The sequence below is a fragment of the Poecilia formosa genome, unplaced genomic scaffold (genome assembly GCF_000485575.1).
Source record: "Poecilia formosa unplaced genomic scaffold, Poecilia_formosa-5.1.2 Scaffold31, whole genome shotgun sequence".
NCBI lineage: Eukaryota > Metazoa > Chordata > Actinopteri > Cyprinodontiformes > Poeciliidae > Poecilia > Poecilia formosa.
The window spans coordinates 582,174-596,446 of record NW_006799970.1 but is presented as its reverse complement, the minus strand read 5'-3'; the positions used below and the strand labels follow the sequence as shown (position 1 = coordinate 596,446).

At 38.0% G+C, this 14,273-nt stretch overlaps 2 protein-coding genes across 7 annotated transcripts in view; both read right to left on the bottom strand.

Annotated features, from left to right (window-relative positions):
• Positions 1 to 310: 310 nt before the first annotated feature.
• Positions 311 to 10,516, bottom strand: mlf1 (myeloid leukemia factor 1). 3 transcript variants are annotated; one of them, XM_007549379.2, is made up of 8 exons: positions 10,292 to 10,516; positions 8,627 to 8,789; positions 3,962 to 4,006; positions 3,132 to 3,215; positions 2,875 to 3,000; positions 1,949 to 2,108; positions 1,758 to 1,872; positions 311 to 1,620 (listed from the first exon to the last, which is right to left on the bottom strand). In XM_007549379.2, the coding sequence occupies exons 1-8, from the start codon at positions 10,336 to 10,338 to the stop codon at positions 1,557 to 1,559; spliced, it is 804 nt and encodes a 267-aa protein (XP_007549441.1). In that variant the 5' UTR covers positions 10,339 to 10,516; the 3' UTR covers positions 311 to 1,556. The 3 variants fall into 3 exon arrangements, with proteins under 3 accessions (XP_007549441.1, XP_016525660.1, XP_007549442.1); XM_016670174.1 differs by having other exon boundaries at positions 3,132 to 3,216; positions 3,972 to 4,006; positions 10,292 to 10,515; XM_007549380.2 differs by lacking the exon at positions 3,962 to 4,006 and having other exon boundaries at positions 10,292 to 10,503.
• A 703-nt stretch (positions 10,517 to 11,219) lies between these two features.
• rsrc1 (arginine/serine-rich coiled-coil 1) overlaps positions 11,220 to 14,273 on the bottom strand; it is a 157,448-nt gene continuing 154,394 nt past the window's right edge. For all 4 annotated transcript variants that reach the window (XM_007549376.2, XM_007549377.2, XM_007549373.2 and 1 more), the window contains exon 10: positions 11,220 to 12,460. In XM_007549376.2, the coding sequence (XP_007549438.1) occupies positions 12,368 to 12,460 (93 nt within the window). In that variant the 3' untranslated portion in view covers positions 11,220 to 12,367. The remainder of the gene's footprint in view (positions 12,461 to 14,273) is intronic.

Sequence of the window (14,273 nt, the reverse complement as noted above, 5' to 3'; positions counted from 1 at the left end):
TTTTGAGTTGAACAAAAACTATCCATGTCCGAGGCACACGAGTGTCTTTGGTCTGCATGCTGCTGTGTTATGGTGCGATAATACAAGCATGTCAAAGTGGTGCATGGCCGGCCTGCAGCTGGCCAACACCTCAGCCACATCTGAGCTACTGACAAGTGCTGCCATCCAAAAATACTTCTCCGGGTCACCAGCATGCACCGAAAGTTCAAAGCATACTTGCGCACTCATAAACCTGATGTGCTGTTTTATTAAAGCTAAACTGTTGAGCAGATATCTGATATGGGGAAATGAGGAAGAAGAAAAGATAGGATCAGGTTCGTTCACACAACTTTATTTTCAGACATCCTGAACTGGCAGACTTCACTTTTAACACAAAACGTACAAGAAAAAAAAAAAAAAAACTTCATTCAGCGAGAGTAATCCCTGCGTTCGTCTACACTCCGCAATAAAGCACAAAGTTCAAAAAGTAAAAACAATATAAAAAGATTAAGGGCAAGTGTGTTTGTACAAAGATTTCAGTATTTAAAACAGACACTAAATAGAAACAGAACCGGATATATTCTATGTGCATTGCTATATTTTACAACAAAGCAAGTATGAACATTGTTACCTTTTTATAAGCTAAAAAGATCATGTCTACACGACGTGCAAAATTCTATTTTTCAGATTTCCTGACAAAAATGCTGGTGACGCAGCATAATGTGGTTTCATGGTGGGAACGATGTGTACGTGTTACATGTTCAAAGCTTGAGATATTGCTTTATAACCTCATCCTTTTTTAAACTTCTCCTCAGCTTTATCCCTGACTTGCTGTTCCTTTCGTCTTCGTGATGCTGCTTGCTCACTAATGCTCTCTAACAAACCTCATTGGCCTTCATAGAACATCTCCATTCATACTAAGATTAAATCATACACAGGTGGAGTCTTTTTTTTTTTTTTACTAATGAGGTGAACCCTGAAGACGATTGGTTACGCTGGATTTCCTTCAGGGTTGTCAACGTAATCATGACACAATTATGTAATACTTTGTGTTGGCTTATATTAAATCCCAATATTTGGGATTTCATTGAAGTTAATGTGATAGAAGTTTGTGATTGTAATGTGAAAAGACCTGGAAGGGTTTCAATGGATAAGAATACTTCAGCTTTTACTTCCATCAGATCGTCTGTTGATTTATTTTGCTTTGTGGCTTGGAACTAAACAGGAACTCAAAGTACGGTACTCTGATCTGCTTAGTTAGCGCTCCTGTAGTCATATTACTGTTTCAGTTATACCTGAAAAGAAGCTCTATAGACTGACATCAAGTCTTTTAGAGGCTTGATAATTATTCATCAGTTTAAACCAGATGTGATGGAACAAGGAAGCATCTGTAACATACACTACGGTGTGTGCGTCAAAGAACAGATATGTGCGACATAACATTTTGTGTCCAGCTATAATAGATTCTTTCTCTGTTTCGTGTGTTGTGTGTTTCTGGGGTTCGGGGGGGGGGGCAAGGCACCACTTTGAACTGCGAGATGTGTAAGTGGCTTTAATTACACGCAAGCACAGAGGCATCAGTATTCGTACTCGTTGGTGTTGCCTGAGCCTTGACGTCCAGCCTTTCTCTTAAGATGACCTCTGGGAAAAAAAAAAAAATAGGCAAAACACTAAATAAGCACCAAAAGTAGTCACAATTTGATTAACCTCAACTCCTAAGAAGTTTGAACCGTTTGTCTGCTGTGTATCCAGCAGTCAAATGACGTGTTAATACTGACCTACGGGGATGCTCAGGACTACCAAGCTGACGCTGCATTGGGCCAGGCATGTGGACTGGTGACAGAAGCCTGGATACCTTCTGCTGCCATTCACTGTCAAAAGAGTCTGCTTCAGCTGCGGGCAGGGGGAGGTAATGTTAGAGTTACAGTCAGACTATCTTACAGGGCAGAGCTGCAAAACTTTCACATACATTCATCCATATTCACGAAATCCTGTTTAAACTCTTTCTCTCCAGTTTGCCTGTTGTGTCTCTTCTCAACAACATGCCGTCTGTCCTTGATTTGGTGTCCAATTTTCATCTTCTCCAGACCGCTTTCGGAGTCTTTAACAGCTTGACGCGTCTCCTTTATCTGGGAGAGACAGCAGCGTTAGAGCTGTTAGATTCATAATCTTTAAACAACATGTTCATTCATGTATTAAGAGTTTAGTGAATCTATGAGATTGTTTTATGTTGATAATAAATTCGTGCAAGATTGTGCTAAGAAATCGCCTAGTCACTGAAATCGAACTATTGTTGGCTTAACTGGGCCTGAACATCACAGGCGATCCCGAGCATCCTCTTCTTTAGGATGTAATACAAAAACAAAATGACTTCAGTCAGAGGCTTCTTCAGAGACACTGTAATACACACCACTATAGGAGATCCTCCATCACCCTCTACTAACAGCTCTTTGAAGAAACTTGGGTAGTTTATGCTACAATATTTATTTTCCTTTTGAGATTAACGAAGTACTTTTGCACTAAATTGACTTGAAATGTCAGCCATGTAAGCTTTTCACATTTCCATCACACACAGTGTGACATCTCCTCTAGTCTTAACATAAATAACTAATGAGAGCTTGTGACAGGAAGGCTGTTAAATAATACTTTAACACCAATAACTGGAGCTTTTAAACAGGAGCTGGAATTGGTTAAAATCAATTATTTAACAACAAAAAACAGAGATCTGAAATTATAGCTAAAAAGAAGGTCATTGCGCCAATAATAACATCACAAATGTTTCTATTTAGAGAGTTTAACTTCAACTTTAGTTCATATTTTCTACAGACAGATTTATTTTTAGCATCTCTAGACATAAAGCAGGATTCTTCACCACTCCTGTACTAGAACACTTACTCCTCCCGGGGCGCAGTGAGTCGACGTAGTCGCCTGGAAGACCTTTGGAGGCTCATCTCCAACTTTTGAAAATGACATTACCGATGATGACCTGAATGAGTGGGCGTTTGCAGCTGGTGGCACGTCCTCCAAAAAAACAACAACCCACAAGCACAGAGCGTAACATAAGACAGCTTTCACTTAAAAATAGATTTTATTGCTACTTATTTAGCACCATCTATAGGAATAAAAGAAAGCGTGTTTATTAGTGAACTCACAAAGCCTCTTCTCATTTCTTCCATGCTTGTTCTCATGTTGGACATCATGTTGTCAAACATGCTGGCATGGTTCTGCATCATGTCCTGCTCAGACATAAAAGGAAATCACGATGAAAAGTCACCTTAAAAGCTGTACACTATTCTTGATGGTCACTTCACATTAACAAACAGCTGCATCATGTAGGTAGAAAAAACCCAAAACAACAACAACATGCATTTACATGCATAAATAATTATTTTATGTGAACCATTTTGCAAACTATAACCACAATAATAGTGAGCAAATAATCCAAAACAAGGAAACAAAAGAAGTCACTGAACTCTCACAAACTGATTATTGTTCCTGCCAAACACTGAAAGAAAGTCAGTTCTTTGATAACCTGACCAGGCTTTTAATAATCATTAAAGTTTGTTAATTATCGCTAAAGCCAGGCACCAACCTTATGTTCTAAATAAAAGTGTACCAAACCCCATGACACTAATTGAATACATCCAAATGAGACAGGAATATCTCAAAAGACAATAAAATAAGTATCTGTTTAAGATATTTGGCACATTTAGGTTTATCGCAAAGTAAGGAAGCACTTCAGTGATTACTCCTCACTTTGATTACTGTTTTTTATTTATTGCTTGTTGTCCTATATTCATAGAATGACAGTACTGGTACACTAATAATGCATCCTAAATAATGAAAATTACTTGCAACTAGTATTCAAGCAAAACCCACTTGTTTGCTGGATAATGCTAAAATGCAACGAATGCAGTCAGCTGCGGTTAGAGCATGCAGTCGGTCAGGTGAGTTTCTCTTTGCACGCACAGACCCGACTCACCGTGCTGCCGGTGCTGCCAAAAGGCAACAATGACTGGCTCATGTCCTGAAGATTCAAACGATATCATTTTAGCATCTGAATAGCTGCATGTTACAAAGACATGCTAAGACACGGGGGTCTTCTATTTAAATCAACAAGTCTTGAAAAAGCACACATATTCATATTTCTTGTACTTGTCTGCATTCTAACACGTCAAAACTGATTAACACAAAACAGCACCTAATTGTGAAGTGGAAGGAAATATAGCATAGTTTTCAAATAAAAGCGTCTGTTGAAAAAAGTGGTGTCTGTTTGTATCATAGAACCAATTTTTACTAAAACTACAGCTCTGTTTCTCGGGTTTGTTTCATATCAGGGCTACGTGTGTAGACCAAAACCTTTGCCTTTTCTCCTTTATAAAATGACACAAGTTTAGTCAGAGTGAATAAAAAAACATCTGTAGATTATTTTCTATTTTAAAAAAAAAAATTTAATTAAAATTTATTGTATTTACTGTGACGATAAAAGTGACCTGTAAAAATGATCTAAAAACACCATCATCAATAAGAAAGCTAAGTTGCCCAAATTTTAAAACATATGAATGTAAATATCAATATATTGATCTAATGTTGTTACGGAACCAACATTGGAGGAAAAATACATTGCAATCAATAAAAGCAGAAATCCCATCCACACCAAGTTTTTGAGGTTAATAGACTTCCTTAACTAGAGTCTATTGTGGTTACAATAAATTATTTACATGGTCATTCCCCTCCCCCCATCAAAACAATAAATAGTTGTCAGCAGAAAAAAAACAAAAAAAACATGTTTCTTGAAGTTGATCCCAGTAAGTGACTGGGTTTTCTTCCACTACTTGAAACAAACCCACACAGCAAAGATTTTTTATTTTTATGTTTTTAAAAGGCGGCAAACTTTTTTTTAGCTGGAAACTCTTCGACGATGATAAAAATGGAGCAGCCTCCCACGTCCTGAGTTTGAGCTCTGCCAACCAAGACCACAGGTGTTTTGTGACCGCACGGTCTTGACCAAACATCTCAACAGCCATCGCTATGTGTGTGTGGGGATTTTCTGGGGTTGCGATGTGCAGGGTCATCGTGTGTAATCAGTGGGGTGTTGAATGACTTGTGTTCCATGTGTAATTAGGTTGCATCGCCAGAGATTAGAGTGGGTTTAACACTGAAAGTGAGCCTCATTCTAGGAAGGCTGTAGTGGGCCGGGCTGGTCCAGTCAGGACATGACTCCCCCCGAGGTTAAGGGGGGGTTGCAGAGTTCACGGCTGCACTCTCAGCTCTTTTCAAAAGGTCAAGCTGATGTAAAAACGCTCCCGAACTGCCAATTTTATCCCACCGTGGCATCTATGAACTAATAAATGTCAGTTGGATCGCAGTATGCAGTATATTTAGACAAGATATGAGGGAGAGAGAAAAAGAGAGAGAAAGAGAGAGAGAGAGAGAGTGCAAACAAAGTTAAACAGATACACTCATCCACACACTGGCAAAAATCTTAAGGTATTCTGAAATTTAAAAAAAAAAAAAATTATGTTTCTTTCACTATGATTTTGAATGGAAGCAACTGATCCAACACATTCAAATAAGAGATGAGAAAAGTAAGATGCACATAGTTTTCATAAATTCACTTTCATCACCTCCTCTACCCTGCAGTAGTAAGAACAAAAACTATTTGATTTAAGCATGTATATTGATCTAAAAAGTGTTTATTTGACAACTTAAATATTTTTTTCGCCTTTTATTCATTACACTTAAATGATTCAGATCATTAAACAAAATTTTAATTTCAGAGAAGATAAGCTGGGTAAATTAAGAGAAAAAAAGTTTTACATTTTTTTATTTCTTAGGGGACAAAAAGCAGTCCAGATAAACCAATCTATAGGTTTTCTGAAAATCTGTACCAGTTTTATGATGAATGTAATAAGAAAATTTTCACTTTTATCTTGCTATTTTAAGGAAAACTTTTCCAAATGTCTTGGGTATCATCAAGATGTTTCCTTACGAAGCATTTGATGGGCCTTTGAATACTTGTTGCAGTGGTTTCTCACCATGGATGCCATTTTTACCCAGTCTCTTTTCCCATTTTGAATAATGAACCCAGATCCTAATCGAGGTCAGCAGTGTTCCTTAATTCTTTTTCATCCTCCTCATTTGTTGAGTCGTTAATGTGCTTCTGGAGCAATTTTGGTGGATTGTTCATTCGCAACAATTTTACTGAGCTTATCTTTTCTGACATCAAAAAGATTTAAGTGTAACAAAGAAATGACAAGAACCGCAGACATTTTTTAAATCCGCAAATGTGACATCAAGCAAACACAACACTGTTTATCGTTATTATCAAGCCTTGGTAGACTACTTAAAATGAAAAGGCAAATACAGCTTATTTCAATAATCTAATACGGCATTAGTGTTGTTATTTACGATCACATTTGTAAACAGGTGCCTGGATGAATGGAGGCTGTGAATGGTAACCCAAACCAGACAGCGTAGGTGTTGGCAAAAGAGAGAAACGTGAGAACTCGGTGGTCGAGGAAGGTGGACGTTTCTTCCCACTGGGATTCTCATCACAGAAGCAAGTAGCGCAACCATCCAAACTTGTGTGAATATTGCGAGCTGGAACTGTGGGTTACTGTGCTTTGCAAGCATATTCTGGAGCCATATGTGTGTGTGTTCTTCGAATGTGTGCACATTTGTGCCCGTGATACTGGAGAACAGCTTGGGAGCGAGGTTGTCTGTCATCTAGCTGCTAATGCAGCAGCGATGCCAAGTTCTGCAAAACAGACGGACGAAAAGAGCAACAATGAGGGAATAGAGTGCCCATGACATCTGAACACAGAACACATGCCGCGTCAAAGCCAGCAATCTGAGCGCCGCGGCTTCAGGATTTCCACCGCTGCCGGTCTCAACTTCCTCTGACCGCGTGGGACATCAGAAAGCAGGATTTATTTTTTATTTTTTTTTAATATCAATAAACAGTGCATATCCTGGTTAATACAAGTTGGCTGCATGCATCTTCTCATATTTTATTATTCTATTGATCACTTCTAAGTACTGAGAGAGCACGCTGCTTGGGACTGAGGTCACACTTCTGATGTAAGCCATTATCAAGGATAAATATACCAGCTCTCATGGGAGACTTGGATTAAAGCAGGTGACTCCGGCTAAGTTTGACTCAGCGGATCAAATATACACCACTTCTCTGCATACAGTACATGTTCTTATTATTATTACAAGCCACAGAAATTAACACCGCAATGGTTAAGGAGCAAGTTGGGTGAAACGCCACAAATGAACCCAACCGTCTATGGGAAATTACAGAGGTAAATATTTTTTGGTGGGATTTTATGTGAAAGAACAACACAAAGTAGTGCCTAACTGTGAAATGAAAGGAAAAAGATACAAAGTTCAGAATTTTATATATATATATACATATATATATTTACCAATAAAATCAAACAAGTATAGCATGTAATCTGCTCCTTTTACAATTTTACACCCAAATAAAATATGCATGTAATTAAGAGGTTTGGACATTAGAGAACGACAAGCGTCCCGAACAGGAAGGAGCCCACCACGCAATTCAGCTGACTTTACAGCAGAGTCGGTTTATACGCAGGTTTTGCACTCCACAAGATATGGTTCATGAAGTGTAACAAGAAGAAAGTAATTGATGAAATGCCCACGTTAAAGTTCAGCAAAAGTCGTGAAGCCGTCAGAAGGTTCTATTGTTAGATGAGAACAAAGTGTAAGTTTATCCGGACGGTTATGGGCGGTTGGACCCGTAATCAGTGGGTCGCCGGTTCGATCCCTGTTCCGTCTGCCAAAACACTCCAGACCACCTTGCCTGTTTGTGCAGCTGTCAAAGGCAGCTGTGGCTCCTATCCAGTAGTTTACCATTGTATGTGTGTGTGTGTGTGTGTGTGTGTGTGTGTGTGTGTGAGAGAGAGAGTCGGTGAATGACTGAACGGTTGTGTTAACTGCACTGACTTGATAAAGTGCTACAGGCTATTTACCGCTGTCATAGAAAGAAAATGTGAAAGACACGCTTTCTAGAGAATATGTTTCGTAACCCAAAATACACATTCCTCATTGTGAAGCATGGTAGTGGCGGCATCATAGTGTTTTGGCATGCCATTCTTTAGAAGAGATAGAGAACCGGGCCAGGGTTCAGATTTATACAATAAAAAAATAAAGAAAAAACACTAAAGTTTGTAGCTATAGTGTGAAAGGTGCAAATCCCTTTGAACAGTGCTGTCAAATCTCACTGATTTCAACAAATGTTCAAATCCAGAGAAGTTGTTTTCAAAAAGAAATGCACGAAAATATCCAAGAGGTCTTTACAAGAAAGCAGTGTGTTAGTGGAACAATGTGCTATAAATAGGCCTTCTAACCATTGGGAGAGGCCAATGGGGTTGCCCTCCTACATAACCAGAGACAAACATGGCCAATCACCTCTGCAAGTGGAGTATCGGTTACAGTGGAAGTGGCCAGTTTTCGGAGCCTAACCTTAGTAAACACAGTGCTTCTTCAGGAGAAAGCACTGGACAGCTTACAGGACGACTGAAACACATAAATGGAGGTGTGTAACACAGGAGAGCAGCACACTGTCTAAATTTGAAGAGAGGTGTTCGTTTTGTTTTAAAATCTACGTTCTCACCCGACGCTCGTTTCTTCGATCAAAAGAAGGCCTCGGAAGTTCGGCCACGTCCCGTCCACGGTTTCTCCCGTCTGTGATGCGTGTGCTAAAGTGGGAACCAAATGGTTCGGAGAAACTGCGCATCATCCGCCTCATGTGCTCTCTATGAGCACGGAATGGATCCCTTAAGAAAGACAGAGTGAAAGAAAACACAAAAAAGGGCAGCTTAGCAATCACATAGACTTGTGAAGGATACATGATTTCCAAAGGTTTTTGCATAAAAGGTGCGACGTGTACATGTAAGCAAGCCCCTCTGACTAAATCATTTTTCAAAATCCCTTTTTGAGAGAGTTCAAGCTATGAGTATATCAGCTTTGCAGATCCAGAGCCTTACCAAGTTCTTCTTCACAAAAGTAAGACTGAGAGAAAAGCATCTTGAGAGAAAAGCATCTTGACACAGATTCTCAATTAGAAGCTACATCAACTTTTGATAGAAGATCATTCATAATTTTTTTCTAAACACCTCATGGAAGTTTGCTTTAACCGTTGAAACACTTCTGTGTTATTTGTATTTTTATCTTTCAGAACAAACTTCCATAATAAAAGAATGAATTCATTTTTTTGCAGTTATATATTAATTAAAACTCAGAGAAAATAAAAAGTTGTGGACTCTAGCCAAGAAACAGGCATTTTTACTCCCCACACAATGTCAACTTTACACATACAATGCATGAAAATATATTGAGGAAAAAATAATGCAATTATAACTATAACTGTATAACCTAGCCCTGCTTTAAACTTCTCTAAAACTTTATCCCTGACCTTGTAGGTGTCTTCCTTGAGCTTCATGATGCTGATTGTTTATTAATGATTTCTAAAAACCCCAGAGGCCTCCAGAGAACAGCTGGAAGGCAATCATATTTTAGGGATAACAGGTTGAATACATGTGCACGCCACACCTTTTTGATTTCAATAAAGAAAAACGAAAAGAAAGAAATTCACTAATGTGCTTTTTTGGAGATCTACTGAAAAAGAAAATAAAATACATTTAAATTTGTGGTTGTAACTTGAAGAAGTTTTAGGGTTGTGAATAGTAAGGAACTGCAATTTCACAAAACGACTCCTTTTTCCTCTCTCAACTCGGAGCTTACCGTAAATGAATTCTTTAATGAAAGCACCACCATGAAATAAGAAGCACCCCCTAAAATAAATTTAGCCAACCTTAACACTTGACTTAGAAGTCGGGTCAAGTGTGGCCACACTAACGCTCTGCAGGCCTCCACTCATGGAACATGTCAAAGTCGGTGCAGCCCGATGACAGCGTGAACACTCACTGAGACAAGAACAGAAAGTGTCTCTAAAAATGTTCAGAAACGTATTTTATTTAACTCTTCACTTAAATCTCTTAAAAACTTCACATAACTGAGTTTTTATTTGGTTTAAAAACGTTTTATCCTCAGCAGCTGTTGCTAGGTAACTTAAAATTAAACAACTTTTCCATACAAGCTCATGTCACTTTTTTTAGGATTAAATTGCGCATTTTATTACATTTCCTGACACTTAAAATTTGTTTACCCACTAGGCTGTTTAGATTTATAATAATGTCGGAAAATTCGAAATGTGTCCTCTTCAAGTCAAGGTAGAAAATTCTAACGTGTAAATTACTGCACAGTTTTAGGAACTTACGAAAAGAATGGGTCCTCATCGAACTCCTCCAGCATGCTGTTGTACATTTCCGCTGATTCCTACAGACGTAGATATTTCTTTGTTGTAGTTTCTGATAAGACTTCACGACCAACACTCACGTCCCTGCTTCGAAACTCAATAACAGCAGCTGATCCCGAGTGATTAGAACCAAAGTCACTCTGACACCGGCCACGTGATACAAGTCCGACGCTCCTATTGGCTGTTGTTTGGGCTCCATCCACGCGGTGTCTGTTGGAGTTGGCTGCTATGGCAACAGCACTCTAGAAATTTCTTATAAAACTCATGCGGCTTATCGCTCTACTGCACAGTACTACAAATGTACTTGTCCTTATCAGAATTTTGCACGCAGTTAATGTCACCCAAAGTTCAGACAATTTGTTTTAGGTAGATTTATTGTTATTTTTAAACTAAATTTTTCAAAAAGATTTTTATTTTATTTTATTTTATTTACAAGAAAGCACACCTAGTTCACACAAACGTGTAGAACATTTATTTTTTGCAAATGCAAGTATGTCATACAACCAAATTTAACGTGGGCTTAGGTATTGAGTTATGAAATGTGTCCTCTTCAAGTCAAGAGGACACATTGACTCTTCAAGTCAATGTGTCTTGACTTGAAGAGACAAGTCAAGACATAATTCCATTGAAATTATTTCATTGATTTCAATGAAATAATGAAATCATTATTTCATTTTGACACCAAGTGTCTGGAGACTATAATAACAACAGAATGTCCCAGACGCTGTGTATAGGTTTACCATCTGGAGGTTCCACAAATAGCTTCGTGGGTTGACTCACCTCCATGAATCTATCTCAACTAGCAACACAACACTGAGAAAACACAAACTTAAATCCCTCAGTAGTAAGCATGTGTAGAAGGAATAAAAATTCAAGGCAGAGTGAAGTGTTACTGTTAAGGTCAGAATATCCAGTCAGTCGTGCTAAACTTTTAACGATGCATGTACATTTCTTCTTCCAGGTTTAAGGAAGACTGTACAACATATAACTTTAGTGATTAAAAAAAAAAGAGGAAGGGAAGCTGGTTCGGATTTTCATAAACAACCAAGTTTAGTTGATCATAAACTAGAAGCTGGTTGATTACCTGCATCACTGGTGGATCCCAACCAAGAAAGAAGTATTTGTTCCAGACACCTTTAAGATTGACTAGAGTTTGTATGTATATATTTTTTATAGTCTGAGGAGGAACAGATTGAACTCCTACAAGGATGTCAGAACACTGAGTGGCGCTGGCACCATGTTGAGGGTTTGTTTCATTGTCAGTGGCACTGGTGGGGGGGAAATATTGTAGACCTTTAAATTCTTAAATGTAATCTTAAATCAGAAGCCACAGTTGAAATTGAGAAAGGATTGAAATTTCCAACAGGATGAGGAGCCCAAACACTCAAAAAAGCTGGGTTTGGAACAGATACACAGGAAAACATTAAGCTTCCCTGAAATTAATTTCATGGTTAAATTTTCCAGGGTAATTGTAATGCTGTATTTATTTGTACATATCTCAACAAATTCTGCTAAAAATGAAATTCTGATCCAAATTACTCTAGAATTAGAGACAATCCATAACAAATTCAAATGTTCATTTTTTTTAAAAAGCTGCATTACTACTCCACCCTGAACAACAATCCAAACAAATCATTAAAGGCATGTATAATTATGGTATTGCAGATGATTAGGAACTTCTGTCTGGAGCAGTAAATATACTTATTTAACTTTAGAAACTCAACAAGAGCCACAGTTTTTTTTTGTTAAGGAAAGAGTCGTTAGTAAATTTTATTACAATGTACCCAGTCACAATTAACTTTTTATTGAAAGATAAAACATAATGTGTCAAAGTTCACATCTATGTTAAAAAAAACAAACATCTAACAATAACAGAAATAACCAAATTAAAATAATCAACATCAGAAAGAAGCAAAACAAAAGTGAGGACAGGCATTGTTGTGATGTTCCAAAAGACGACACGGTGAGACTGAAAGTGAAGATCTGAACTAAAAACCACGCTGGGAACAAAAAGCTCTTGTTGGACGCTGTTGGTCTTCAGGCTACAGGACTTCCCATAAGTCGTTCTTGTCGCAGTGAATTCAATCTGCTCAGCCAGAGATCTTCAGCCGTCTCTTTGTCCATGAACAACTGCAGGCCAGCAGAGAGGAAAGGACACGGTAGGAAGATTAAAGAAAGAAACGGGACCAACACCCTGAGTGCACTCAGCTACAGGGACAGCCTGGGCAGTTGTACTTTTGCACAAGAGCCACATTTGCCCATCTCTGTTCACAAACGAGCACACACTCATACACTGACACAGATGAGCAGGGTGAAGTTTAGGGGCCCATCAACATAATCTGGAATAAAACTCGGAACTTGAACTGCAATATGAATATTTAATTATTCTGCTTTTTGCTTTGCTAATAAGTACATGTTTTTTTGTTTTATTTGATCAATTATATATCAGTGAGGGGATTAGTTGTTAAAGTATTATCGTTCACCATCACAATGTACCGACTGATACCAGAGTAATTCATAAAAAGGAAATATAGCTATATTAACTATCAGTTTATGTAATATAAGAGTTTACATGGAATTCGTTTTGCTCACTTTTTTCTCTCAAACTTCCCACAAATTAACCAGCAAATAACACCTTGCGTCATAATGTTCCACACAATAAACACTTGAAAATTACTACTAAAATTATATTTTATCCAAAATATAACAATCAGAGCAATACATTGTTACAGATAGTATTTTAAATGTAATAATGTGATCTATTATTTTAGCAGCAGTATAGAAAATTATGGCTTTTTAAATTATAAAATCTTTAGGATCTTTAGGCTAATATCATAATTTTGTGATATTTGTAACTTAATGGAATCTAACCTTGAGAATCCCTGCATTTGCTAATTAGCTTTCTGGACTAATTTCCACTCTCTATCACTCAAATTCCCAAATTTTTAGCTATGTCCTATAAAACAGACAAGAAGTCTCAAGATCTAAATGAAGATCTGCAATTATGCACCAATATGAAGGCTTAATATGGATTAAAAATTATATGGTCTGTGAAGAAAGTGAACTGATAATCCTAAATACATTTCTAACTGATATACTTATTTAACACACAATGTGTAAACAAATGAAATGTTTTACACATTAAGTCAATATCCACATCTTTCCCAGCACCACACCTTGTAGATAAAAACAACATAAATTACCTAAGAGACAGTTTTAATCCACTATAATATGATGTCATTTATTGCTGCTGTTAATAGTGTCTTGTGATGTAACACAATTGTATGTCTCACATAAAATAATTTGGTAATTCTAATTTCCAAATTTAGGCTTTTAATAAATTGTTAGCTTGCACTTTAATATAAAACACAAATATGCAGGTTTGAACATCAAGCGCTTTCAAAAACTTTGAAGACACCTAATTGAAATTCAAACATTTTCAGGGAAGTCAAGCACCCGTACGAACCTCGAGCGCCCTGAATACTGCGCCCTGTTTTTTGAGTGACGCCTACTCAGATCCGGCTGCGTGGAGTAAATTTCAGCACGTACCACCTCATCCATTCCTATAAGGCTAGAAAACGCCTGCTTACCACTTATATTCAGTACATTACTGGCAGCGATGGCACCGACTGTGAGGAGGCTTTAACGCTGCAGCTGCGAGCGTCTGACGGATGAAGGCCTCTGTTTATTAGGAAGTAACACAATGACTGGGGATGCAAAGCACCGAGGCACAGAGTGGGAAGATATCAGATTATTTCTATATCCACTGCGTGTGTTTATGCGAGGCTGAGAGATGACGTTGACATGCCGGCGATATGTACATTCTGTACATCTAGGTGTTGATACGTGTATTACTATGCAGATGGTCGAGCAGCAGCCCCCGCCGAGCGCGTCAATCCTTCATCTCCAACCTACGCCGCGTACAGCTGCACCGCGTGTTATC

Coding starts and splice junctions, on each gene's coding strand:
- mlf1 (XM_007549379.2), bottom strand. CDS start 10,338: ATGTACAACAGCATGCTGGAGGAGTTCGATGAGGACCCATTCTTTTC. Junction 3,001..3,131: donor AAGAAATGAGAAGAGGCTTT/GTGAGTTCACTA, acceptor GTTTTTTTGGAG/GACGTGCCACCAGCTGCAAA. Junction 2,109..2,874: donor CTCACTGCGCCCCGGGAGGA/GTAAGTGTTCTA, acceptor TGTCTCTCCCAG/ATAAAGGAGACGCGTCAAGC.